Source organism: Cynocephalus volans, chromosome 7, assembly GCF_027409185.1.
Source record: "Cynocephalus volans isolate mCynVol1 chromosome 7, mCynVol1.pri, whole genome shotgun sequence".
NCBI classification, from domain to species: domain Eukaryota; kingdom Metazoa; phylum Chordata; class Mammalia; order Dermoptera; family Cynocephalidae; genus Cynocephalus; species Cynocephalus volans.
Window position 1 is genome coordinate 131,139,206 of NC_084466.1, and position 25,998 is coordinate 131,165,203.

The window sequence follows — 25,998 nt, forward strand, 5'->3', positions numbered from 1 at the left end:
CCTGTTTCTCACCCCTACTCTCTGTCAGGGCTGACTAGAAGGAATAGATTTACATCAGTTACGGCTCTTTCACCTTCAAGTCACTCCTTTTGGGCTCAACTGTAAGGAGCTTATTACCATATATAACAAGATGTCCAGAATTAGTGCAGCTCCAGGATTTGTTATGTCAACAACTCAGCATCAACATGTAGCTGGTTATTTTTACCTTTCTTCTGATAATTCAGCATATGAAGCCAGGAATCAAGCTGGCACGTGATGGTAGGATGGCTCCAGCAGCTCCAGGCTTCATACTCATAAGTCAGGGGCAGGTAAAGGGGCCAAGAGTCCTTATATATCGTTAAAAAAAAAAAAAGCTTTATTGAGATTATAATTCATATACTATAAAACTCACTGTTCAAAGTGTACAATTCAGTAGTTTTTAGTATGTTCAAGGAATTTTGTGACCATCACCACTGTCTCATTTCAGAATATTTCTATCACTCCAAAAGAAACTGTGCCATTAAACAGTAACTCTCCATTTTCCTCCTCCTGTCCCCCCAGACCCTGGAAACCATTAATTCACTTTCTGTCTCTATAAATTTGCTTATTCAGGACATTCATATACATAGAATTCTGCAATATGTGGCCTTTAGTGTCTAACTTATTTTACTTAGCATAGTGTTTTCAGGGTTTATCCATGTTGTAGCATAGATCGGCCATTCATTTTTTTTATTTTTTAGTTTTGGAAGTTTTACTTTTGGTAAAATACATGAAATAAAATTTACCATTTTAGCCATTTTGCAGTTTGCAATTCAGTGGCATTAAGTAGATTCATTCACAGTGTGGTATAGTCATCAACACTAGAACTTCTCAGCAGCCCAAAAGGAAACTTTGCACCCATTAGGCAGTCACTTCCCATTCCCTCCTCCACCTAGGCCCCTGTCAACCCTACATCTGCTTTATGTCACTTCATGTGCCTAGTCTGGATATTTTAGATATAAGTACAATTATTTATTTAGATGACCTACAATATATGGCCCTTTGTGTCTGGCTTCTTTCGCTTAGCATAATGTTTTGGTTTTTTTTTTTTGTCTTTTTCGTGACCGGCACTCAGCCAGTGAGTGCACTGGCCACTCCTATATAGGATCCGAACCTGCGGCGGGAGCGTCGCTGCGCGCCCAGCGCCGCACTCTCCCGAGTGCGCCACCGGCTCGGCCCTAGCATAATGTTTTTAAGGTTCATCTGCGTTGTAGCTTGTGTCAATATTTCATTTATTTTATGGCTGAACAATATTCCATTGTATGGATCTACCACTTTCTGTTATCCATTCATCAGTGGATGGACATTTGGTTGTTTCCATATTTTGCCTTTTTGGAATAATGCTGTTAGGAACATTCGTGTACAATTTTTTGGCTGGACATAGGTTTTCGGTTCTCTTGGGTATATACTTACTAGTAGAATTGCTGGGTTATATGGTAATTCTACGTTTAATATTTTGAGGAACTGACAAACTGTATTTCACAGTGCCTGTGCCCTTTCACATTCCCACCAGAAGTATATGAGGCTGTAATACTCATCCTCAGCAATACTTGTTACTGTCCATCTTTTCACTATAGCTGTCCTCATAGGTGTGAAGTGTATCTCATTGTGGTTTTGATTTGCATTTCACTAATGACTAATAAAGTTAAGCAGCTTTTTATGCTTATGGCCACTTGCATAGTTTCTTTGAAGAAATTCCTATTCAAACCCTTTGTCCATTTTTTAAGTGGGTTGCTTGTGTCTTTTTATTGTTGAGTTGTAAGAGTTCTTTATATATTCTGGATCTATGTATCACTTTGATCAGTGAGGAAAACCTTTCCCAGAAGCCCCCACAAGCTGTCTCCAGCTTATCTTTGGCCAGAATTATGTGTCATGCCCATGGCTAAAGCTGTCACAGGCCAGAGGAATGGAACCATCAGGATTGGTTTTGATTCACCCCATGGGGTTGGAAATGGGTCCAGCTTCTTCTCAGGCATATCACTGAGCTGAGTAGAATGAATATTTTACAAAAGGGGGGCTCTGTTGGGAAGAAGAGCGTGGTTTGGGGTAGGTAACTCTACCAGTCAGGGTCCCAAAAGGAAACACATGGTTGAGGCAAAATAGGATAATTTGAGGGGACTTATTTACAAAGAGACCTGGGGCTTAGTAGCACTAAGCTGTTAACACTCTAGGCTTGAAGGAACAAGGATGGGGAGGGAACCTGGTGTGGCAGACGGAAGATACCAGCTTGGCAGCCAGTGCTACTTATCTACCTCAGGCGCCCCTTTCACTGCAGCCTTTTACTGTGTGTGTTTTGGGCCATGGCTTTTCTGCTCTTTACCTGTCACTATTGATAAGTTTGCTTTTAATCTTCTAAAACTTACCTGGTCTACTGAGCTCATCCTTCTCCATTCATATTCTCAATGCTGTTATGGATTTATTGCTTGGGTGCTTTTTTTTACTATCATTTCAATAGGATGGGGAGGGATGGGAGATAAAGAAATGTACTAAATCTGGCATTTTGAACTGGAAATTGCCATGTTTTTCTACGCATATTTTAAAAATATGATTGAACTCATTATATGCAATTTTGTAGGCTACTTTTTTCACTTAAAAGGATATAAAAATCATTTCTCAGTGTTATTAATATTATTCTTAAACATAATTTTGATGACTACATAATAGTTCATCAAATGAGTATATCAAAACTTACTTTAACAGCTCTTGCAACATTAACTCCACCCAACGAACCCTTCCCTCACTATTGTGGGTTATTTTAAGTTTTTCAAATTCTTTACTATTAAAAATGAGACTCCAATTAACTTTCTTGTGCATAAATATTTGCCTGATATTCAGATTATTTCCTCAGAGTAGACTCCTACAAGTAGAATTACTCTATCAAAGTACATGAGCAGTTTAAGACTTTGAAAGATAATGAAAACTTCTTATAATCTAAGAAGGTTTTTGCCAACTTAGATTCTCACCAAAAGTGAGTTAAAGTGCATGTCTCTGCAGCCTTGTCAGCACTGAGTATCATATTTCCACCTTTGTTAATTTTATGTGCAAAAATGGCATCTCATTTACTTTGCCTTTCTATGAGTACTAACACAGTTGTTTTTTCTTAAGAATATTTTTTCATTTGTGGATTGTCTGTTCATATCACTTGTTCATTTTTCAAAATGCAGTGGTGAGTGTATTTAACTTTTTATCTTTTGAACAGATAATTCTCAGAGAGTTACAAAATTCAAAAGGTACAAACAGGTGCACAATACTCCAGTCAGTCATTCCCGTCTTAGTTGGCAGCCATTGATACCAGTTCCTTGCACATCCTTTCGGAGGTAACCTGTGCTTTTACAAACACCTGTATGTGTAGATTTTTTCACACAAATGTTAGTGTCCCATGTATCTCCTTCAGTGTCTTGGAAATCCTTCCATTTTAGCACATAAAGATCAGCTTTTTTCTTTTTAATGTCTACTTGAGATGCTGTTATTGGGATGTACCATAATTTAGGTCCCCTGTATGATAAGAATTTGGGTGGTTTCTAATCTTCTGCAATCATAAGCAATTCTGCAATAACTAACTTTGTACATATGCATATTTGTCTGCAGGATAAATGCATAGAAATGAAATAACTGAGTTAAAGGCTTATAGATAGTGCAAATTGCCCTCCGTAAATGTTTTTCCTCAGTCTTACCAACTTTTTGTTATCAAACTTTTTCATGTTTGCTAATCGAAACTGGTATGTCATAATTTCAAATTGTACCCATTATTAGTGAGGTTAAGCATATTTTCATATGTCTAAAAGCCATTTCTGTGGGGTTTTTAAAAATAATCTATTTATATTCTATGCCTTTTTTTGCGTTGGGTTTTTAGGGGGGTTTTTTCAATTGCTTTGTAGAAGTTTTGTATAAAGTATATTGATTCCTTTTTATATAAATTTTTCAGTGTATTTCTAATCAGTTGTATGAGTTTAATATATGTAAGCCTGGGGCAAGTCTGCGTCATTTCCTTAGCCTAGGAGTGGTCTGCTGTTTTGTATTTTCTCTACCTAGTCATCTTCGAGAGAGGGTGCTTTAGCTCTAGCTTGTTCTATTTCACCTCCTAATTTACCTAAAGGCAAAGATAACTTACCACTTCAAAAGTTATCATTTTTTCCCCAAAACCTCACAGTCTCTTATGAGGATAGCACAATGTAGTGTATTATATACTTGAGAAGAATGCACCCTGTTATTAACATGTTTTGACTCTATTGTTTGCTAAATAATAGCACTGGCTCTATTAGTTAAAGGTGCATTTACCTCCTTCTTTGGCTGCTTCTCATTACAAAGGGCCCAATATCTCTGCCTGAGCCGTTCTGGAAGAATGAGACTTATGAGAATGAGTAGGGGTAGGTGAATGGCAGTAGAAAGGGATGAGAGTAGAGGAGATGGTCCTAGACAAAAATCTTCATTTTGGTGGCTAAGATACTGGTGCACCTCCTCAATGGAGACAGCAATTTTCACTCCTGATGGATGGCGGTGGACCTATACTGTTGTACAATGTGTATCATGTCTTTTAAATTATAGAACAAAGTACTAATTGGCTTGGGGTCATCATGAGGTGAAATAGTCACAATCGTTTGCAATGTTAACTTCAAAGATTATATGGATTCAAGGCTAGCACCAATGGCCAAAGAAAGGGAATAGTGCCATTTTGGGGTGGAAATTCACTTCTAAATTTTCTATTGCTGTGTAACAAATGACTACAAAACTTAGCAGCTTAAAAATAAACATTTTTTTTTAAATCTTACAGTTTCTGTGGGTTAGGAATTTGAGAGAAGCTTACCTGGACTCTGCTTCACGATCTCTCATGAGGTTGCAGTTAATATGTACTTGCTGGGACTACAGTCATCTGAAGGCTTGACTGGGGCTGATAGATCTGCTTCTAAGATGCCTCACTCGTGTGGCTGTTGGCAGGAGGTCTCAGCTCCTTACCATGTGGACCTCTTCCTAGAGCTAGTTGAGTGTCCTTATGACAGGGCTGGTAGCTTTCCCCAGAGGGAGTGATCCAAGAAAGAGAACAAGGAGAAAGAAGCCACATTGCTTCTTGGAAATCACACACTGTCATTTCTGCCATTTTCCATTTATTGATTTCAGCTCCATAAGTCCAGACCACACTCATGGGAAGGGGAAGTAAGCTCTATTTTTTGAAAGGAGGAATATCAAAAATTTGTGGACAAATTTTGTAACCATCACATTCAGCATTCTTCAAAAATGCTTATCATGGCATACTTTGAACTTTATTCCACTACTTGAACTATAAGGATCCATTCATTCCAGAAATGTTTCTTGTATTATCTGAATCACTCTATACCACTTTTTATCATGTGCCACTAACAGGAAACCATTCTGTTCTAAGAACCTTATCAAGAATGATATTCTCCTAACAGTGCTCTTTTTCCCTCTCAGGTCCTCGTTGGGTTTCTTCTTGTTCTAGCAGCCATAGAGCTGGCCCTTGTACTCACAGAAGACTCTGGACAAGCCACAGTCCCTGCTATTAGATATACCAACCCAAGCCTCTACCTAGGCACATGGGTAAGGCCCATCACTACTTTGCCCAGTTTATTTTCTCTCTACCCATAGATATCTAGCTGAAATTACTCCTTGGGGATGAAATTAAGTTCAATTTTGTCTATCTTTCACAAGGGACCTAGAATGAGACAAAGGTTGTTTGTAATGGGGTATAACACATTTCACCTTTTTATCTTCTTTTGGACACTAATATAGAGCCTTCCTCAGTATCCACCAGGGATTGGTTCCAGGACCTCCTGTGAATAGTAAAATCCCTGATGCTCAAGTCCCTGATATAAAACGGTGCAGTGTTTGCATATAACCTGTGCACATCCTCCTGTATATTTTAAATCATCTCTAGATTACATATAATACCTAGTAAAATGTAAATGCTATGCAAGTAGTTCTTATACTATATTGTCCAGGGAATAATGATGAGAAAAAAGTCTGTACATGTTCAGATCAAATGGAATTTTTCAAAAGTATTTTCAATCCCCAGTTGGTTGAATTCATGGATTTGGAACCTTTGGATTTTGAGGGCCGATTGTATTAGCTTTAATGACTAAGATGAATGAGTTATCCCTGATATCTTGCCATCTCAGAATCACAGATAAGATCTCAGTTTATTGATGTAAAAGAACTTTTTGAAAGCTGTAAATATTTTTTGATTGATTGGTGACTCTAATCAATGGATCACAGAGTCTTTGGTTGTTTATATAAACTTGATATCAGAAACTGATGTCTTGGGCTAGCTCGTTAGCGCAGTTTGTTAGAGTGTGATTTTGATAACACCAAGGTCAAGGGTTCAGCACTGTACTGGCCAGCCACAAAAAAAAAAAAGTTTTTTTGAAAAAGAAATCAATTTTAAAAGAGGAGGATAACACATATTTAGTTGGATTTCCAAGCATTCTTGGAGAATCAGAATGTCTGGCAACCATGGACCTACATTACTACAGGGCAGTGATCAGCTAGGACTGAGTAGCGGTTGTCCCCTTTAAACTGTGTGCTCAGCACAGCCCCCCACCCCCTTGCTCTGTCTTCACTCAGTATCATCTGCTGGCCACTGTAGGCATTTGTGTTTGCTACCACCATTACAGAACAAGCAAAAAAGGGTCTAGGTACTGGTGTATCGGAGCTGGCTCACACAGAGCTGATTATGTATATCTCTTCCCAACCCTGTGATTAGTGACATCATGTTGGAGTTTGAAACGCACCATGGTGAGAGTACTTACACCATGAAAATGGGCAAATGCTACAAGGCATGGTGCTTTTTCACAGAATGCTGGTTTGCTAGCACAGTGCTAGGTCTAGGAAACCAACATTTAATTTATGATTAATTGAGATGATGCAAGGCAAGGTTTGTTTTTTAATTAATTACTTAGTCTGATATTAGAAAATCAAGATACAGACACCTTGCACCTATTCATCAGAATCTGCCTCCCTGACCTGACTACTTGTAGTGCCAAAGTAACTCCACTAAAATGCAGAAAGTGACCTTCTGCTTTCTTAGCTAATGTCCCCCCAGACTGTGGTGATTAGAGATGAGGCCCTGGAAAAGACAGTTGGATGGTGTCATGGAGGAAATGTACAGTTTGGCATTTGTGGGCTCTGCCCGGCCAGATTAGTTACAACAATCTCCTCCTTCCACTCTCCTCTCTTCCCATGTTCTCTGATGTCTTTCTCCCCTCCTGTCCTTGGTTAGTGACAATATTCTTCAGAACTTTATGTGAATTTCTCTCTAGCTCCTGGTTTTGCTGATCCAACACAGCAGGCAATGGTGTGTACAGAAAAACTCTTGGTTCCTGTCCATATTCTGGATCCTTTCAATACTCTGTGGGACTTTCCAGTTTCAGACTCTGATCCGGACACTCCTACAGGTAAAGAGAAAAGAGAGTGACATGAGGAGGTAGTGCTGGGCAGCTTCTAAGTCAGAGTCAATGGCATCAAATATGTTGAGCTCCAGGATAGAATTGTATAGGGCGGATTTGATACTAGGCTTTAATCACAGGCATTGATACAAATGGGTCATTTAGACTGAGTCTGGATAAAAAGTTCATTTTCTGTGTTTGTTTTTTTCTGGATAGGGCAGCAATTCCAATCTGGCTTACTCCTGCCTGTTCTTCATCTCCTATGGATTCCAGATACTCATCCTGATCCTTTTAGCATTGTCAGAAAAAAATGACTCATCAAACGTAAGACTCTAAATGTGCCCATCTCATGTATTACTTAATTGGATAATATCTTCACAAATGTAACTTAGAGATGTTTATGTCTTGCAAGAGGTCTCTCAAGTCCAGAATAAGGTAGTACAGACCATTTTATGACATAAGAAAACAGACAGTGATGAGAGTATTGAAATATTGACTTTTACTTTCATACACAAATCTTTAACATGGGCTATTAGTCCATAAATCTATGCCAGAAAATATGATGATCATTCTACTATTGACCTTAGGGTACCCAAATAAACATGTTGACCAAATGACTTCAGCATCGTATCCAGTTTCTAGCACATCATAACTAGAAAAATTAGTTTCTGATTTTAGAATCCCATGGAGTTCGCGTTTCCAATTGATTTACTTTTTAATTTTTTGTGTCTTTCAGAATCCATCATCCACAGCTTCATTTCTGAGTACCATCACCTTTAGTTGGTTTGACAGGTAGGAAATGCCTGGAGTGTGAATTGTCTATATCCCTACTCCTTCACTCTTCTGAAAGTGACAGAAAGCTTAATTGTTAAAAATGCCTCCTGCGGTCTCCATTTCTCTTCTACTTAGAAACAGAGAGGGTTAAAACTTACAGGTCAATTTAATTTGGCCCCTTCATTGGGCAGATTGGGATGCTGAGGGGAGCATGGAGGGGTATTTGCTCCTGGTATCCTGAGAGTTGCACAGGAGAAGAGGAAGGAGGCTGTAGGGCAGAACAGGGAAAACTTGGAGGCAGGCAGTGAGGCAGCCTTTGCTGCCAAAGCATCTGGAGCAGGCATCCTTGGCCTTTATAATTTCGTGGACCCCTTTGGCAGGCTGGTGAAACCCGTGACTCCCATATCAGGTAATGTTTTTAGATAAAATAAAAGACATAGGATTATAAAAAAAAGTCAAATCTATTGCTAAAGTTATCCAAATATTTTAAAAACAAATTTGGAATACATGTTGTTCTTTATTAATGCATTAAATAGCAAGATTTAGTGATGGGTCTAATAATGACCATAATTTCAAAGTGGTGATGAGCATAAGTGAGCCATGAAAACATCTCTAATTTTTCCCGGTAATGAAGGCACCAGGTCCTCCTTTTACAACTATGTTTGGTTGCCTACACTCATATTAGAAGGAAAGGCTAGATTCCAGGTAGAAGCTATTGCAAATAAAGATCTAAATTATTTTCTATGCATGTTTTTAAACCCCAGGTTGAGGAGCCCTCAATAGATGGATATTACAGAGGCAGCCATGGGGTCGGCTCCATTTCATAAGACTGTCATGGAGGCCCCGTCAAGGAGATGTCAGAGCAGCAAAAAATCAGCCAGTGCTTGAGGAGGAAGGAGCAGGAGCAGGGGGAGGTGATGCTCTTTGGGCTCTTAATTCAGTAGTGTCCCTCCCCTTTCCCTTCTCTTGTTGTCTCTAACACATTCCATTGCCCCCACCTGTTCCCCTTTCTACCCTCCCCCACTCCTCTGTCAAGTTCAAAGCGCTAGGAGATTTGGGATAATGAAGCAAGGGAGAAACTGCTCTTTCCATCACTCCATCCCAGGAGTGGGAGGCAAGTTTTGATAGAGGTGGTAAGGAGATCACAGCCTGTCGGTCACTCTTGTTCCAGCATGATTCTGAAAGGTTACAAGCACCCTCTGACACTCGAAGATGTCTGGGATATTGGTGAAGAGCTTAAAATCAAGACGGTAGTGAGCAAGTTTGAAACACACATGACAAGAGAGCTGCAGAAAGCCAGGAGGGCATTCCAGAGACGGCAGCAGAAGAATTCTCAGCAGAACTCTGGAGCCAGTCTGCATGGCTTGAACAGGAGTCAAAGCCAAGATGTCCTTGTCCTGGTAACTTTTGCACGAGTGTCTGTGTGAGTGTGTTGTATGCCTCAGGCAAGAGGACATCAGTATCATAGTGATACCGTGCTTACATTTTTACAGCACTTTATGCTTTTCAGTGCATTTTGTGTCATTAGCAGTATTCACAAGACTAATAATAACTTAGTGATATAATGCACTATTCTCTCTCCTATTGGTATATTGGAAATCTTCCATAATAAAATGTTTTTCTCTTTTTTAAATAATACCTTAGCATTACTAGAATGTATTCCTTGGGTAAGAGTGAATGCCAGCAGGTAATTTATTAATTTACTCACTCAAAAATACTGATTGAGCACAACTGTATATCAGAGACTGTTCTGGGCACTGGGTACAAGGAACTTGCCTGAAAGAGCACCCATCTTTAGAGAGCTAGAAAATAAACAATAAGCCAATGAATATGTTACTCTTTGAGAGTAATAAGTGTTATTAAGAAAATAAAACATGTTCGTATATTCAGAGTGGAGGGCTGCTATTTAGACAGGGTAACAGGAGGTTTTCTCAGAGGAGGTGACATCTGAACAAAAACCCACATGATGAGAACCGTGCATCTGAGGGACAGTCAGAGCGAAGTGTACTCCAGTTAGAAGGAGCAGGAGAGCAAGGCTGAGAGGGGAACATGCGTAGCTTCTTCAGGGAACTGGAAGAAGATTAATGAGCATTGAGAGAAAGGCTGAGCATGAGGTGAGATGAGCTCAGGGACGTGGATAGGGACTAAGCTGTGTGGACCTTGTGAGCCATAGTAAGGAGTCTGGATTTTATTTCAAGTCTGATGGAAAACCAGTGGCAGGTTATGACAAGAGGAGTAATGAGAAGATTTATATTTATAAAAGCTTACCTGGTCTGCTGTCTGAAGAATGGATAAGGAGCTCTGTGGAGCATGAGTGGGAGCTGGGTAGAAGGCTGGGGCAGTTGTCCAGGCAAGAGAAACTGATCAGACAGGACCTAAGTGGGAGAAATTAGGAGAGGATGTCACTGGTACCAAAAAAAAAAAAAAAAAAAAAAAGCAAAGACCTGGAAACCGAGGCTGAGAAGCTGGAATCTGGGGCATAATGAGATGTTGGGGGATGTAACAAGGAAGCCAAAACATATGAAAAAGAGACTGATGAATGAATCATAATGCCCCAATTATTAGTTTCTTAGGGCTGCCATAACAAAGTACCACAAACTGGATAATTTAAAACAATAGAAATTTATTGTCTCATAACTCAGGAGCTTAGAAGAGTGAAACAAAGATACCGGCAGCGCCATGCTCCCTTTGAAACCTGCACGGGAGGATTCTTCCTTTCCTCCTCTACCTTCTGGTTCTTGCCAGCAGTCCTTGGCATTCATGGGCTTGCAGCTGTGTCACTCCAATCTCTGCCTATGTCATTACATAGCTGTATTTTGTCTGAGTCTGTCTCTTGTCTTCTTATAATGACACCAGTCATTTTGGATTAGGGCCCTCCCTAGTGATCTCGTCTTAACAAGATTACATCTGCAAGGGCCCTATTTCCAAGTAAAGGCATGATCGAAATTAATTGGGGGTTAGGATTTCAACATGACTTTTGCGGACACACAATTCAACCCATAATATCTCACAACAATCACAAGCAAGACAATCAAAGAAGAACAAAGTCTTCTAAGCATCCAAAATATAGATTACTGGCGTGTCGCCAGTGCACGACCAAGCACATAGGCCTCGCCACCACCGGACCCCATCCCCAGCCCAGCTGCCTGTGCACCGACCAGAGAGGCACCCCACTGGAGAGGCCCAAGGTCCACAGGGACCACGTGCCTGAGGCACCAGCGGGAGACCAAGAAGACACTGAGGCAGCCGGACCAAATTGGCAGCCCAAGCAGCATCTTAGCCAGACAATAGTGTCAAACCAGTGGACTGTGAAACCCCTTGCCACAATGACTAAACATCAAAGAAAAGATACCAGAAATATGAAAAATCAAGAAAGTACACTACCAAAGGGTAATAACTCTGAAGCTCTAGATCCTATAGAACAAGAAGACCTTGAAGTGTCTGACAAGGAATTTCGAGCGATAATTCTAAGGAAACTAAATGAGATACAAAAAAACTCAGCGAGACAACATGATTAAATGAGGAAAGGTAAACAGGACCTGAAAGAAGAAATGTACAAGGAAATCAATGCCCTGAAAAAGAATGTAGCAGAGCTTGCCGAACTGAAGAATTCATTCAACGAAAAAAAAAAAAAAAAAAAAACAGAGAGTTTAACCAACAGGCTTGCAGAAGCAGAAGAGAGAACTTCTGATCTTGAAGATGGGCTGTTTGAAATAACACAGGCAGACAAAAACAAGAAAAAAGAATTAAAAACATTGAAGAAAATCTAAGAAAGATATCAGACAACATTAACCACTCAAATATCCAAGTCATGGGGATTCCAGAAGGGGAGGAAAGAGGAGATTGCTTTGAAAACATATTCAGCAAAATAATGGCAGAAAACTTCCCAGGTATAGGAAAAATCACAGATCTTCAGATCCAGGAAGCTCAAAGATCTCCAACAGTATTCAACCCAAAAAGGTCTTCTCCAAGACATGTTATAGTCAAATTGGCAAAACTCAAAGACAAAGAGAGAATCTTAAAAGCTGCAAGAGAGAAGCATCGAATCACCTCTAAGGGAGCCCTGATCAGACCAACATCAGACTTTTCATCACAAACCCTAAAAGCCAGAAAGGAATAGGATGATATATTGAAAATATGAAAAGACAGAGATTGCCAGCCAAGAATACTCTACCCCACAAGGCTATCCTTCTAAAATGAAGGGCAAATAGTATATTTCTCAGACAAAAACTGTGGAAGTTCACTATCACACGAACACCCTTACAAGAAATTCTCAAGGGAGTATTGCATTTGGTACCTAAAAAGTAACTACCACTGCCATAAAAACTCGAGAAAAATCAAAATCCACTACTAAGATAAAAATGCCAACAATGAAGAGAAAAAAACAGTTTATCTACAACCCAAGGAACCAACAAATGCAGAAGACAAAGAGTAAATCAGAAAGAAAGGAACAAAAGACACTTAAGACATCCAAACAAAAATCAGTAAAGTGCTAGGAGTAAATCAACACTTTTCAATAACAACTCTTAATGTAAAAGGCTTAAATACCCCAATCAAAAGACACAGACTGGCTGACTGGATTAAAAAGGAGGACTCAACTATATGCTACCTTCAAGAGACCCACCGCACCTATAAAGACTCACATAGACTAAGAGTGAAAGGATGGAAAATGATTTACAATGCAAACAGAAATGAAAAACGAGCTGGAGTAGCTATTCTTATATCTGATAAAATAGACTTTAAACTAAAAACCATAAAAAAAGATAATGAGGACCACTACATAATGATAAAAGGACTGATCCATCAAGAAGACATAACAATCATAAATATATACACACCCAGTGTTGGAGCAGCCAGATTTATAAAACAAACTCTATTAGACCTAGAGAAGGAAATAGACACTAATACCATAATAGCAGGGGACCTGAGCATGCCTCTATCAATATTGGACAGATCATCTAGGCAAAAAATAAGCAGAGAAACACAAGATCTAAACGATACTGTATACCAATTGGAATTGGCAGATATCTACAGAACATTCCATCCAACAACCTCAGAATATTCATTCTTCTCATCAGCACATGGACCATTCTCCAGGATAGAACACATATTAGGTCACAAATCAAGTCTCAACAAATTCAAAAAAATTGGAATTATCGCATGTATTTTCTCAGACCATAATGGATTAAAACTAGAAATCAATAACAGACGAAATTCTGGAAACTATACAAACACATGGAAATTAAACAGCATTCTACTTAATGACATATGGCTCCAAGAAGAAATCAAACAGGAAATCAGAAAATTTATTGAAACTAATGAAAATAATGATACATCATACCAAAACCTGTGGGATACTGCAAAAGCAGTACTAAGGGGGAAATTTATTGCATTAAATGCTTACTTCAGAAGAATGGAAAGATGGCCAGTGAACAACCTAGCACTTCACCTTAAAGAACTAGAAAAACAAGAATAATCCAAACCCGAAGTTAGCAGATGGAAAGAAATCATTAAGATTAGAGCAGAACTTAATGATATTGAAACCCAAAAAATAACACTAAAGATCAATGAATCAAAAAGTTGGGTTTTTTAAAAGATAGATAAAATTGACAAACCATTAGTATGGCTAACTAAAAAAAGATGAGAGAAGACCCAAATAACAAAAATTAGAAATGAAAAAGGTTATATTACAACTGATACGTCTGAAATACAAGGAATGACTAGAGACTACTATAAATAACTATATGCCAAAAAATTTGAAAATCTGGAGGAAATGGATAAATTTCTGGACACACAAAAACTACCAAAGCTGAGCCAAGAAGATGTAGAAAATCTGAACAGACCAATAACAATAAAAGAGATTGAAGCTGTTATCAGAAGGCTCCAAACAAAGAAAAGTCCAGGACCAGATGGATTCACAGCAGAATTCTATCAAAAATTCAAAGAGGAATTGACACCAATTCTCTACAAACTATTTCAAAAGATTGAAACAGAGGCAATTCTCCCAAACTTACTCTATGAAGCAAACATCAGCCTGATACCAAAACCAGGTAAAGATACAATTAAAAAAGAAAACTACAAACCAATATCCTTGATGAATATAGATGCAAAAATCCTCACTAAAATACTAGCTAACAAAATACAGCAACACATATGTAAAATTATACACTACAATCAAGTGGGATTCATCCCAGGGATGCAAGGTTCGTTCAATATACACGAGTCAATAAATGTGATACACCATATCAATAAAATCAAACACAAGGACCATATGATAATCTCTATAGATGTCAAAAAAGCATTTGATAAATTCAACACTCATTCATGATAAAGACTCTCTATAAGTTAGGTAGAGATAGAAAGTATCTCAAAATAATTAAAGCCATATATGATAAACCCACTGCCAATATCATCCTGAATGGGGAAAAGCTGAAAGCTTTTCCTTTAGGAACAGGAACTAGACAAGGATGCCCACTCTCGCCACTTCTATTCAACATAGTGGTGGAAGTACTAGCCAGAGCAATCAGAGAAGAGAAGGAAATAAAGGGCATCCAGATTGGAAAAGATGAAGTCAAACTGTCCCTGTTTGCAGATGACATGATCTTATATATCAAACAGCCTGAAGCTTCTACAAAAAAAACTCTTGGAGTTGATAAAGGATTTCAGCACAGTAGCAGGATACACAATCAACACACAAAAATCAGTAGCATTTCTATTCTCCAGTAGTGAACATGCAGAAAGAGAAATCAAGAAATCTTGCCCATTTACAATAGCCACCAAAAAAATAAAATACTTAGGAATTGAGTTAACCAAGGATGTAAAAAATCTCTGTAATGAGAACTACAAACCACTGCTGAGAGAAATTAGAGAGGACACAAGAAGATGGAAAGATATCCCATGCTCTTGGATTGGAAGAATCAACATAGTGAAAATGTCCATAGTATCCAAAGTGATATACAAATTCAATGCAATCCCCATCAAAATTCCAAAGACATTTTTCTCAGAAATGGAAAAAGCTATCCAGACATTTATATGGAATAACAAAAGACCATGCATAGCCAAAGCAATTCTGAGCAAAAAAAATAAAGCTGGAGGTATAACACTACCTGACCTTAAACTTTACTACAAAGTTATAATAACCAAAACAGCATGGTACTAGCATAAAGACAGACACACTGATCAATGGAATAGAATAGAGAATCCAGAAATCAACCCACACACCTACAGCCATCTGATCTTTGAAAAAGGCACCAAGCCTATACACTGGGGAAGAGATTGCCTCTTCAGCAAATGGTGCTGGGATGACTGGATCTCCTGGACGCAGGAGAATGAAACTAGACCCAGATCTCTCACCATATACTAAAATCAACTCAAAATGGATTAAAGAATCAAATATACACTCTGAAACAATACAACTTCGTAAAGAAAACATAAGAGAAACACTTCAGGAAGCAGGACTAGACACAGACTTCATGAATACGACCCCAAAGAATGGGCAACCAAAGGAAAAATAAACAAATGGGATTATATCAAACTAAAAAGCTTCTGTACAACAAAAGAAACAATTAAGAGAGTTAAAAGACAACCAACAGAGTGGGAGAACATATTTTCAAAATATACATCTGACAAAGGGTTAATATACAGTATAGACAAGGAACTGAAACAACTTTACAACAACAAAAAAAATTACCCAATTAAAAAGTGGGCAAAAGAGCTAAATAGGCATTTCTCTAAGGTAGATATACAAATGGCCAACAGACACATGAAAAAATGCTCAACATCACTCACCATTTGGGAAATGCAAATCGAAACCACACTGACAAACCATCTCATCCCAGTTAGGATGGCTAATATCCAAATGACTGTAAATGATAAATGCTGGCGAGGTTGTGGAGAAAAAGGAACTCTCATACATTGTTGATGGGACCACATAATGGTGCAACCTCTATGAAAAATGGTATGGAGGTTCCTCAAACAATTGCAGATAGATCTGCCATATGATCCAGCTATCCCAGTGCTGGAAATATACCCAGAGGAATGGAAATCATCAAGTCGAAGGTATACCTGTTCCCCAGTGTTCATCGCAGCACTCTTTACAATAGCTAGGAGTTGGAACCAGCCCACATGTCCATCATCAGATGAGTGGATACGGAAAATATGGTATAACTACACAATGGAATACTACTCTACTATAAAAAAGAATGAAATACTGCCATTTGCAACAACATGGATGGACCTTGAGAGAATTATATTAAGTGAAACAAGTCAGACACAGAAAGAGAAATATCACATGTTCTCACTTATTTGTGGGACTAAAAATAAATAAGTAAATACACAAATAAACTGGGGTAGGGGGGAGAAGACACAACAATCACAATTCCTTGAAGTTGAGACAACAAGGGAACTGATATGAGGTTGTTGGAGGGAGGGGGCAGAAGGAGGAGGGAGGAAGGTTTTGGTCATGGGCCACAATAATCAACCACATTGTATATTGACAAAATAAAATTAAATTCAAAAATTAAAAAATATATATATATATATATTTATTTATTACCATGTCCATGCCATTAACTCTCGGAATTGTCCCTCTGGTCTCCACTCAGAGTCTGTTCTTCATTTTACATGGCATTCTTTCTTTATTTATTTTTTATTAAGTTTTATTTTGTCGATATACATTGTGGCTGATTATTGCTCCCCATCACCAAAACCCCCCTCCCTTCTCCCCGCCCCCAACAATGTCCTTTCTGTTTGCTTGTCGTATCAACTTCAAGTAGTTGTGGTTGTTATATCTTCTTCCCACCCCCCCCGTTTGTGTGTGTGTGTGTGTGTGTGTGTGTGTGTGTGTGTGTGTGTGTGAATTTATATATTAATTTTTAGCTCCCACCAATAAGTGAGAACATGTGGTATTTCTCTTTCTGTGCCTGACTTGTTTCACTTAATATAATTCTCTCAAGGTCCATCCATGTTGTTGCAAATGGCAGTATTTCATTCGTTTTTATAGCTGAGTAGTATTCCATTGTGTAGATGTACCCCATTTTCCGTATCCACTCATCTGATGATGGACATTTGGGCTGGTTCCAACTCTTGGATATTGTAAAGAGTGCTGCGATGAACATTGGGGAACAGGTATACCTTCGACTTGATGATTTCCATTCCTCTGGGTATATTCCCAACAGTGGGATAGCTGGGTCGTATGGTAGATCTATCTGCAATTGTTTGAGGAACCTCCATACCATTTTCCATAGAGGCTGCACCATTTTGCAGTCCCACCAACAATGTATGAGAGTTCCTTTTTCTCCACAACCTCGCCAGCAATTACCGTTCAGAGTCCTTTGGATTTTAGCCATCCTAACTGGGGTTAGATGGTATCTCAATGTGGTTTTGATTTGCATTTCCCGGATGCTGAGTGATGTTGAGCATTTTTTCATGTGTCTCTTGGCCATTTGTGTATCTTCCTTAGAGAAATACCTACTTAGCTCTTTTGCCCATTTTTTAATCGGGTTGCTTGTTTTCTTCTTGTAAAGTTGTTTGAGTTCCTTATATATTCTGGATATTAATCCTTTGTCAGATGTATATTTTGCAAATATTTTCTCCCACTCTGTTGGTTGTCTTTTAACTCTGTTAATTCTTTTGCTTTGCAGAAGCTTTTTAGTTTGATATAATCCCATTTGTTTATTTTTCCTTTGGTTGCCCGTGCTTTTGGGGTCGTATTCATGAAGTCTGTGCCCAGTCCTATTTCCTGAAGTGTTTCTCCTATGTTTTCTTTAAGAAGTTTTATTGTTTCAGGGTGTATATTTAAATCCTTAATCCATTTTGAGTTGATTTTAGTATACGGTGAGAGGGATGGATCTAGTTTCATTCTCCTGCATATGGATATCCAGTTATCCCAGCACCATTTGCTGAAGAGGCAGTCCATTCCCCAGCGAATAGGCTTGGTGCCTTTGTCAAATATCAGATGGCAGTAAGTGTGTGGGTTGATTTCTGGATTCTCTATTCTATTCCATTGGTCAGTGTGTCTGTTTTTATGCCAGTACCATACTGTTTTGGTTATTATAGCTTTGTAGTATAGTTTAAAGTCAGGTAGTGTTATGCTCAGCATTGCTTTGGCTATGCGTGGTCTTTTGTTATTCCATATAAATGTCTGGATAGTTCTTTCCATTTCTGAGAAAAATGTCATTGGAATTTTGATCGGGATTGCATTAAATTTGTATATCACTTATTGTAGTATGGACATTTTCACTATGTTGATTCTTCCAATCCAAGAGCATGGGATATCTTTCCATCTTCTTGTATCCTCTCTAATTTCTCTCAGCAGTGGTTTGTAGTTCTCATTATAGAGATTTTTCACATCCTTGGTTAACTCAATTCCTAAGTATTTTATTTTTTTGGTGGCTATTGTAAATGGGCAGGCTTTCTTGATTTCTCGTTTTGCATGTTCACTATTGGAGAAAAGAAATGCTACTGATTTTTGTGTGTTGATTTTGTATCCTGCTACTGTGCTGAAATCATTTATCAAGTCCAACAGTTTTTTTGTAGAGGTTTTAGGCTGTTCGATATATAGGATCATGTCATCTGCAAACAGGGACAGTTTGACTTCATCTTTTCCAATCTGGATGCCCTTTATTTCCTTCTCTTCTCTGATTGCTCTGGCTAGTACTTCCAACACTATGTTGAATAGGAGTGGTGAGAGTGGGCATCCTTATCTAGTTCCTGTTCTTAAAGGAAAAGCTTTCAGCTTTTCCCCATTCAGGATGATATTGGCAGTGGGTTTGGCATATATGGCTTTAATTATGTTGAGATACTTTCCCTCTATACCTAACTTATAGAGGGTCTTTGTCATGAATGAGTGCTGAACTTTATCAAATGCTTTTTCAGCATCTATAGAGATGATCATATGGTCCTTGAGTTTATTAATATGGTGTATCACATTTATTGATTTGCGTATGTTGAACCAACCTTGCATCCCTGGGATGAATCCCACTTGATCGTGATGAATAATTTTACGTATGTGTTGCTGTATTCTGTTTTCTAGTATTTTAGTGAGGATTTTTGCATCTATATTCATCAAGGATATCGGCCTGTAGTTTTCTTTTTTGGTTATATCTTTACCTGGTTTTGGTATCAGGATGATGTTTGCTTTATAGAATGAGTTTGGGAGATTTGCGTCCATTTCAATCTTTTGGAATAGTTTGTAAAGAATCGGTGTCAATTCCTCTTTGAATGTTTGGTAAAATTCTGCTGTGAATCCATCTGGTCCTGGGCTTTTCTTTGTTGGGAGCCTTCTGATAACAGCTTCAATCTCCTTTATTGTTATTGGTCTGTTCAAATTTTCTACGTCTTCACGGTTCAGTTTTGGGAGCTTGTGTGTGTCCAGAAATTTATCCATTTCCTCCAGATTTTCAAATTTGTTGGCGTATAGTTGTTTGTAGTAGTCTCGAATGATTCCTTGTATTTCAGCTGAATCAGTTGTAATATCGCCTTTTTCATTTCTAATTTTGGTTATTTGAGTCTTCTCTCTTCTTTTTTTTGTTAGCCATGCTATTGGTTTGTCAATTTTATTTATCTTTTCAAAAAACCAACTTTTTGATTCGTTGATCTTTTGAATTGTTTTTTGGTTTTCAATTTCATTCAGTTCTGCTCTGATCTTAATGATTTCTTTCCGTCTGCTAACTTTAGGTTTGGATTGTTCTTGTTTTTCTAGTTCTTTAAGGTGAAGTGTTAGGTTGTTCACTTGCCATCTTTCCATTCTTCTGAAGTGAGCGTTTAGTGCGATAAATTTCCCCCTTAATACTGCTTTTGCAGTATCCCACAAGTTTTGGTATGATGTATCATTGTTTTCATTTGTTTCAATAAATTTTTTGATTTCCTGATTGATTTCTTCTTGGACCCATATGTCATTAAGTAGAATGCTGTTTAATTTCCATGTGTTTGTATAGTTTCCAGAGTTTCATTTGCTATTAATTTCTAGTTTTAATCCATTGTGGTCTGAGAAGATACATGGGATAATTCCAATTTTTTTGAATTTATTGAGACTTGATTTGGGACCTAATATGTGATCTATCCTGGAGAATGGTCCATGTGCTGCTGAGAAGAATGAATATTCTGAGGTTGTTGGGTGGAATGTTCTGTAGATATCTGTCAAGTCCAATTGGTCTAGAGTCTTGTTTAGGTCTTGTGTTTCTCTCCTGATTCTTTGCCTAGATGATCTGTCTAATATTGACAGTGGGGTGTTCAGGTCCCCTGCTATTATGGTATTAGTGTCTATTTCCTTCTTTAGGTCTAATAGAGTTTGTTTTATAAATCTGGCTGCTCCAACATTGGGTGCGTACATATTTATGATTGTTATGTCTTCTTGATGCATCAGTCCTTTTATCATTAAGTACTGTCCATCATTGTTTCCTTTTATGGTTTTTAGTTTAAAGTCTATTTTGTCAGATATAAGAACAGCTACTCCAGCTCTTTTTTCTTTTCTGTTTGCATGGTAAATCTTTTTCCATCCTTTCACTCTTAGTCTGTGTGAATCTTTATGGGTGAGGTGGGTCTCTTGTAGGCAGCATATAGTTGGGTCCTCCTTTATGATCCAGTCAGCCAGTCTGTGTCTTTTGATTGGTGAATTTAAGCCTTTTACATTAAGAGTTGTTATTGAAAGGTGTTGATTTATTCCTAGCATTTTATTGGTTGTTTGGTTGTCTTAGGTGTCTTTTGTTCCTTGCTTTCTGATTTACTGTTTGTTTTCTGTGTTTGTTGGGTCCTTAGGTTGTAGATAGTGTTTTTGTTTGCTTGTTTTCTCTTCATGAATGCCATTTTTATTATACTAGTGGGTATTGATTTTTCTTGGGGTTTTATGGCAGTGGTAGTTATTTTTCAGGAACCTAACCCAGTACTCCCTTGAGAATTTCTTGTAAGGGTGGTCGTGTGGTAGTGAACTCCCGCAGTTTTTGTTTGTCTGAGAAATATACTATTTGCCTTTCATTTCAGAAGGATAGCCTTGCAGGGTACAGAATTCTTGGCTGGCAATCTCTGTCTTTTAGTATTTTGAATATATCATCCCATTCCTTTCTGGAATTTAGGGTTTGTGATGAGAAGTCTGTTGTTAGCCTGATTTGGGCTCCCTTGTAGGTGATTTGACGCTTCTCTCTTGCAGCTTTTAAGATTCTCTCTTTGTCTCTGAGTTTTGCCAATTTGACTATGACATGTCTTGGAGAAGGCCTTTTTGGGTTGAATACGTTTGGGGATCGTTGAGCTTCCTGGATCTGAAGATCTGTGATGTTTCCTATACCTGGGAAGTTTTCTGCCACTATTTTGTTGAATATGTTTTCAATGCAATCTCCATTTTCCTCCCCTTCTGGAATACCCATGACTCGGATATTTGAGCGCTTAAGGTTGTCTGATATCTCTCTCAGATTTTCTTCCATGTCTTTGATTCTTTTTTCTTTCTTTTTGTCTGCTTGTGTTATTTCAAACAGCCCATCTTCAAGTTCAGAGGTTCTCTCTTCAACTCGACAAGCCTGCTGGTTAAACTCTCCATTGTGTTTTTTATTTCGCTGAATAACTTCTTCAGTTCAGCAAGTTCTGCTACATTTTTTTTCAGGACATTGATTTCCTTGTACATTTCCTCTTTCAGATCCTGTATACTTTTCCTCGTTTCATCATGATGTCCAGCTGAGTTTTCTTGTATCTCATTCAGTTTCCTTAGAATTATCACTCGAAATTCCTTGTCAGTTATTTCAGTGGCTTCTTGTTCTATAGGATCTAGAGTATGAAATTTATTAACTTTTGGTGGTGTACTTTCTTGATTTTTTGTATTTCTGGTATCTTTTTTTTTTTTGGTGTTTATTCATTGTGGCAGGGGGTTTCACAGACCACCGGTTTGAGACTAATGACTATCTAGGATGTTGCTGTGGTTGCCAATTTCGTATGGCTCCCTCCGTGACTGCTCAGTAGGCCTCTAGTGCCTTGTGTGTGTGGTTGCCTCGGGTCTTGGGCTTCTCCGGGGAGCCACCTTTCTGGTCAGCTTGGACTCTGCTGGGCTGGTGGATCACATAGCACAGGGTGTGTGATCGCTGTTGAGCTTTCACTTCCTGTGCAGGACTTCTCCCTGTTCCGTGTGCTCTGGCCCAGGCTGTTGGATCGTGCAGTGGCGACCCCACCGGGTGTGTGGTTTCTGTCGAGTCTCCGCCTCCCAGGTCGCACATCTCCCCACTCTGTGTGCACTTTGCTGGGCTGGGGCGTGTCTTCTGCGCCCCTCTTCTATCAGCTGGGCCTTCAAGACTCTGCTCGGCACTGCCTCGCCCAGGAAGTCTACCAGGTTTCTGTTAGGCACAGGCGACCGGTCTCTCTGGGTTCCTTTGTAGCACTGTGTAGATCTTTCTCGGGTCTTGTTCACCTTTGTATTCACCCGGCATAGACCGAATCTAGTGCCCACCTGCAGCCTGCTCTCCGGCAGGTTCAAGTGGACCTGGGAACTCTCCTACCACACTATTCCCAACCAGAAATTGGTTAGGCTTTTTTCCGAACTGGTGGCTGCAGAGATGGTATCTGCCTCCCAGTAACAGGAAGTTTACCAGGGGCCGGAGTCCAGGGTGTGGGGGAGTGACAGTCGGCCAGTCCGTACTTCCTTGCCCGCCCAACGCTGGCCGGGGACGCCCCCGCCACCAGCTCCTCCAGAGAACCGCAGAGGGAGTGGGAGGGGAGGCCGGCCTGCAGGCTCCAGAAAGCCCTGCGCCGGGCCAAGCAAGTGGGAAGGCTCAGTGAGGGCTGAGCCAGGTGGAGCTGCCCGCACCTGGGAAAATGGAGGCAGCCCTGGGGCTGTGAGTGGCCTGGTGATGCAGGCGGGAGCCGGGTGGGCATCATCCCCCTGAACAGAACTGGGCCAGGGGTCACTCACAGGGTTGTGCCAGGTCGGGTGTTCACTCTCTGTCTCTGGTTTGTCGCCTTCCCTGTTCTCGGCCGCTGCCGCCTCGGGCTGGTCAGTCGCGGCGCAGTTCAGGCGTTCCCAGGAATCTTCTTTAATGCCAGCCTGAAACCTCGAATCCTGAATAGGGCAGCTGGCCGCCTTCAGCGTGGCCCCGGCCTCCAGGATCCTGTCTGCATCCACAGCAGCCCTGGCGCCATGTTCCCTGTTTCAAGACTCGCTTTTGCAGCTAAGAAACAGTTCTTTTCCTGCTCCACACTTCAAAGCTGTTGCCTGTAAATGAGGCAGCCTCTCCTGCCGGGGCAAAGTGGCGGTCCGCCCCCATGACCGGCCAGCAGCAGCTGTCCTCCCTTAAGAGATGGCAAGAGGAAGGTCCACAAGTTTCCTGGCTGCCTGAGGCCCAGTGGCCGCCTTTTCCACCTCAGCTACTCCGCGCCAACCGCCGCAGCCACTGCCATCTTGAAACTGCCTTACGTGGTATTCTTACCAGTATAGTTGCCTGGTTTTCTCACCCAAAATAGATTACAAGTATCCATTAGGAGGGAGAGAGAGGAACAGCAATGACAGCTAGAAGGGCAGACAGCAGACAGACGGTAAAGAGAAGATCAAAACCTGTACAGAGAGGACAACAGAGCTCACAGGCTTAACACTCTAAAGCTGTTCAGAGTAGGAACGAGGTCTTACACTACACAACTCTGTGGACACTGATGTCGTTTGGTTTTGTACTTAGGAAGAAGCTAAAAAGAAAAAAGGGAAGTCTGGGCCCACAAAAGACTTTCCCAAGTCCTGGTTGCTCAAGGCCTTCTTCAAAACTTTCTATATGGTGCTCCTGAAAGCAGTCCTACTGAAGCTAATGCATGATGTCTTCTCGTTACTGAATCCTCAGCTGCTGAAGTGAGTTCTTGGGTTGTCCTTTCAGGGCCTCACCTGCCACCCTCCTTTTTCCCTCTTGTGTATGCAGGCAGGAGCTTATTATTAAATTCCCATTTTTTCAATGCTCATAATTTTCTTTCCTTTTATGACCCTGTGTTCATGAAGCATGCAAGACAGTTTTCAAGATCTAAGATGATGAATACTTTAGCCTCTCTCTTTTACATATCCCTTCCCTCATAGGAGGCCAGACACTTGTTAGGGCTCTTTCCTTTTAAACAGAAGTGCTATGGGCTGACCATGTCCAAGAGGTGGGCACATACCCCAGGAGGGTAACTAACTTCATCTCTCCACAGTCACAGTCTCCCATGGGAGGTTCAGGTTAATCATGACAACACTTCGTAATCTGCCACCATCTATGGAACGAACCACCTCAAGAGAAGCCCTTCTAACTCATGCTGGATGCATGTCCTAATTCATTTTCAGGCTTGCATTGTCCTGAAATGAGTCAACTTGTTCCACACAACCACTTTTACCAGGGGGTAGGAGGAGACAGGGCCAGAACATTGCAGTGGCAGCTCTAGAGGGCGTTTCCTTCATTATTCATAATCGCAGCCTTGGAAATCAACCCTAAGCTGTTGCTGCTCATCTCCAAGAGAAAGAAAGAACGCTGGGAAGACTGTGGAGCTTAGGTCTTCCAAAAGCATTGGACTATTCTGGTCACTTTTGTTACCTACTGTGTAAGGGTAGGGTAGCTGGCTCTGCACGAGGAGAGTGAGGGGCACTTGAAGGCCTGAAGGGGATCGCTTACTTGGTTTGCTCTGGCAGGTGGATGATCTCCTTTGCAAATGACCGTGATGCATATGCGTGGACTGGATATATCTACGCAATCCTCTTATCAGCTGTGGCTCTCATCCAGTCCCTCTGCTTTCAATATTATTTTCATTTGTCCTTCATGCTGGGCATGAGTGTACGAGCAACCATCATGGCTACAGTATATAAAAAGGTAAGCAGAATATGCCAGGTATCACCAAAGAAAATCCCCTTAGTAAACATGAGCATTTATTCCAAGATTGAGGAAAGCTTGGAAGAAGTTATAACTGATCTCAAAGGTTGACTTTGACTAGCCATACAGCCTCCTTTAGATATTCATTTGGAAATTAGAATACAAAGAATGAGTTCACAGTCATAAGGCATGGGGGAAGGAGGGATGGCAAGTGCACTCCAGGGAGAAGCTGGCAGGCTGTTTTGCTGCCCAGGATCTGTCTCTCGGCTTTGAAGGGTCAGATATCCATTCTTCTTTGCCTCCCTCTAGACAAGGTGGGAATGCCTTGGGAAAAGAATATAAAGTCAAAAAATAAGCTGAACAAGAGACAGACTCATGAAACCACCAGCATTTAACACCAATACTTAGTGAAACCTGACTCAGAGTCCTGATATATTCATTTCAAATTACAAACAATTTTGCAGGGAGAGAAGAATGCTCCATGAGCCAGGGCTCCATCTCCCAAGATCAACTTTTGCCTAGCAACTCCTTTTTCTAATCTTTATCAGCTAACCAATCCCCCCTTTGCCTGACTCCTTTTTTCACTTGTAAATACATGTACTCTGGTTACTGAGTTCACCAGAATTGGGAGCCTTTCTATTTCCTTAAGATGATTTTGTTCATTTTCACTCTAATAGGTTTTAAGGTTTGACTTTCTCAGGGCGACTGTTTTTCCCTTATGTACTTGATACCAAGGTGAAGTCTCATTTTGTCCCCTAACAAATAAAAATATAGTAGTTATGATCAGTGTCTACAAGGTTGAGGGGAAAATTCATGCATGAGGAGATAGGGCTCTCTTTAGGTCAGAACGTCGGTTACCTTTTCTTCCTTTTTTCCTTCTACCGCTGGAAAGTTCCATCATAGTGACTTTTCTAGTACAGTTCCTGCTTTCCTCCCTTGCTTTCCTCTCTTGGAACACCAATATGTCTTTGTCTTCCCTGAGTAGATATTGACTCATTGAGAAACACTGGCATGTAATC

The 25,998-nt window shown here is 40.0% G+C and overlaps 1 protein-coding gene across 1 annotated transcript in view; it reads left to right on the forward strand.

Moving 5' to 3' along the window:
* The window catches only part of LOC134382026 (ATP-binding cassette sub-family C member 2-like), an 89,666-nt gene that overhangs the window by 14,954 nt on the left and 48,714 nt on the right, over window positions 1–25,998 (forward strand). The window contains exons 3-9 of the mRNA XM_063102109.1: window positions 5,446–5,571; window positions 7,290–7,424; window positions 7,632–7,739; window positions 8,152–8,207; window positions 9,361–9,589; window positions 23,834–23,997; window positions 24,802–24,979. Of these exons, the coding sequence (XP_062958179.1) occupies window positions 5,446–5,571; window positions 7,290–7,424; window positions 7,632–7,739; window positions 8,152–8,207; window positions 9,361–9,589; window positions 23,834–23,997; window positions 24,802–24,979 (996 nt within the window). The remainder of the gene's footprint in view (window positions 1–5,445; window positions 5,572–7,289; window positions 7,425–7,631; window positions 7,740–8,151; window positions 8,208–9,360; window positions 9,590–23,833; window positions 23,998–24,801; window positions 24,980–25,998) is intronic.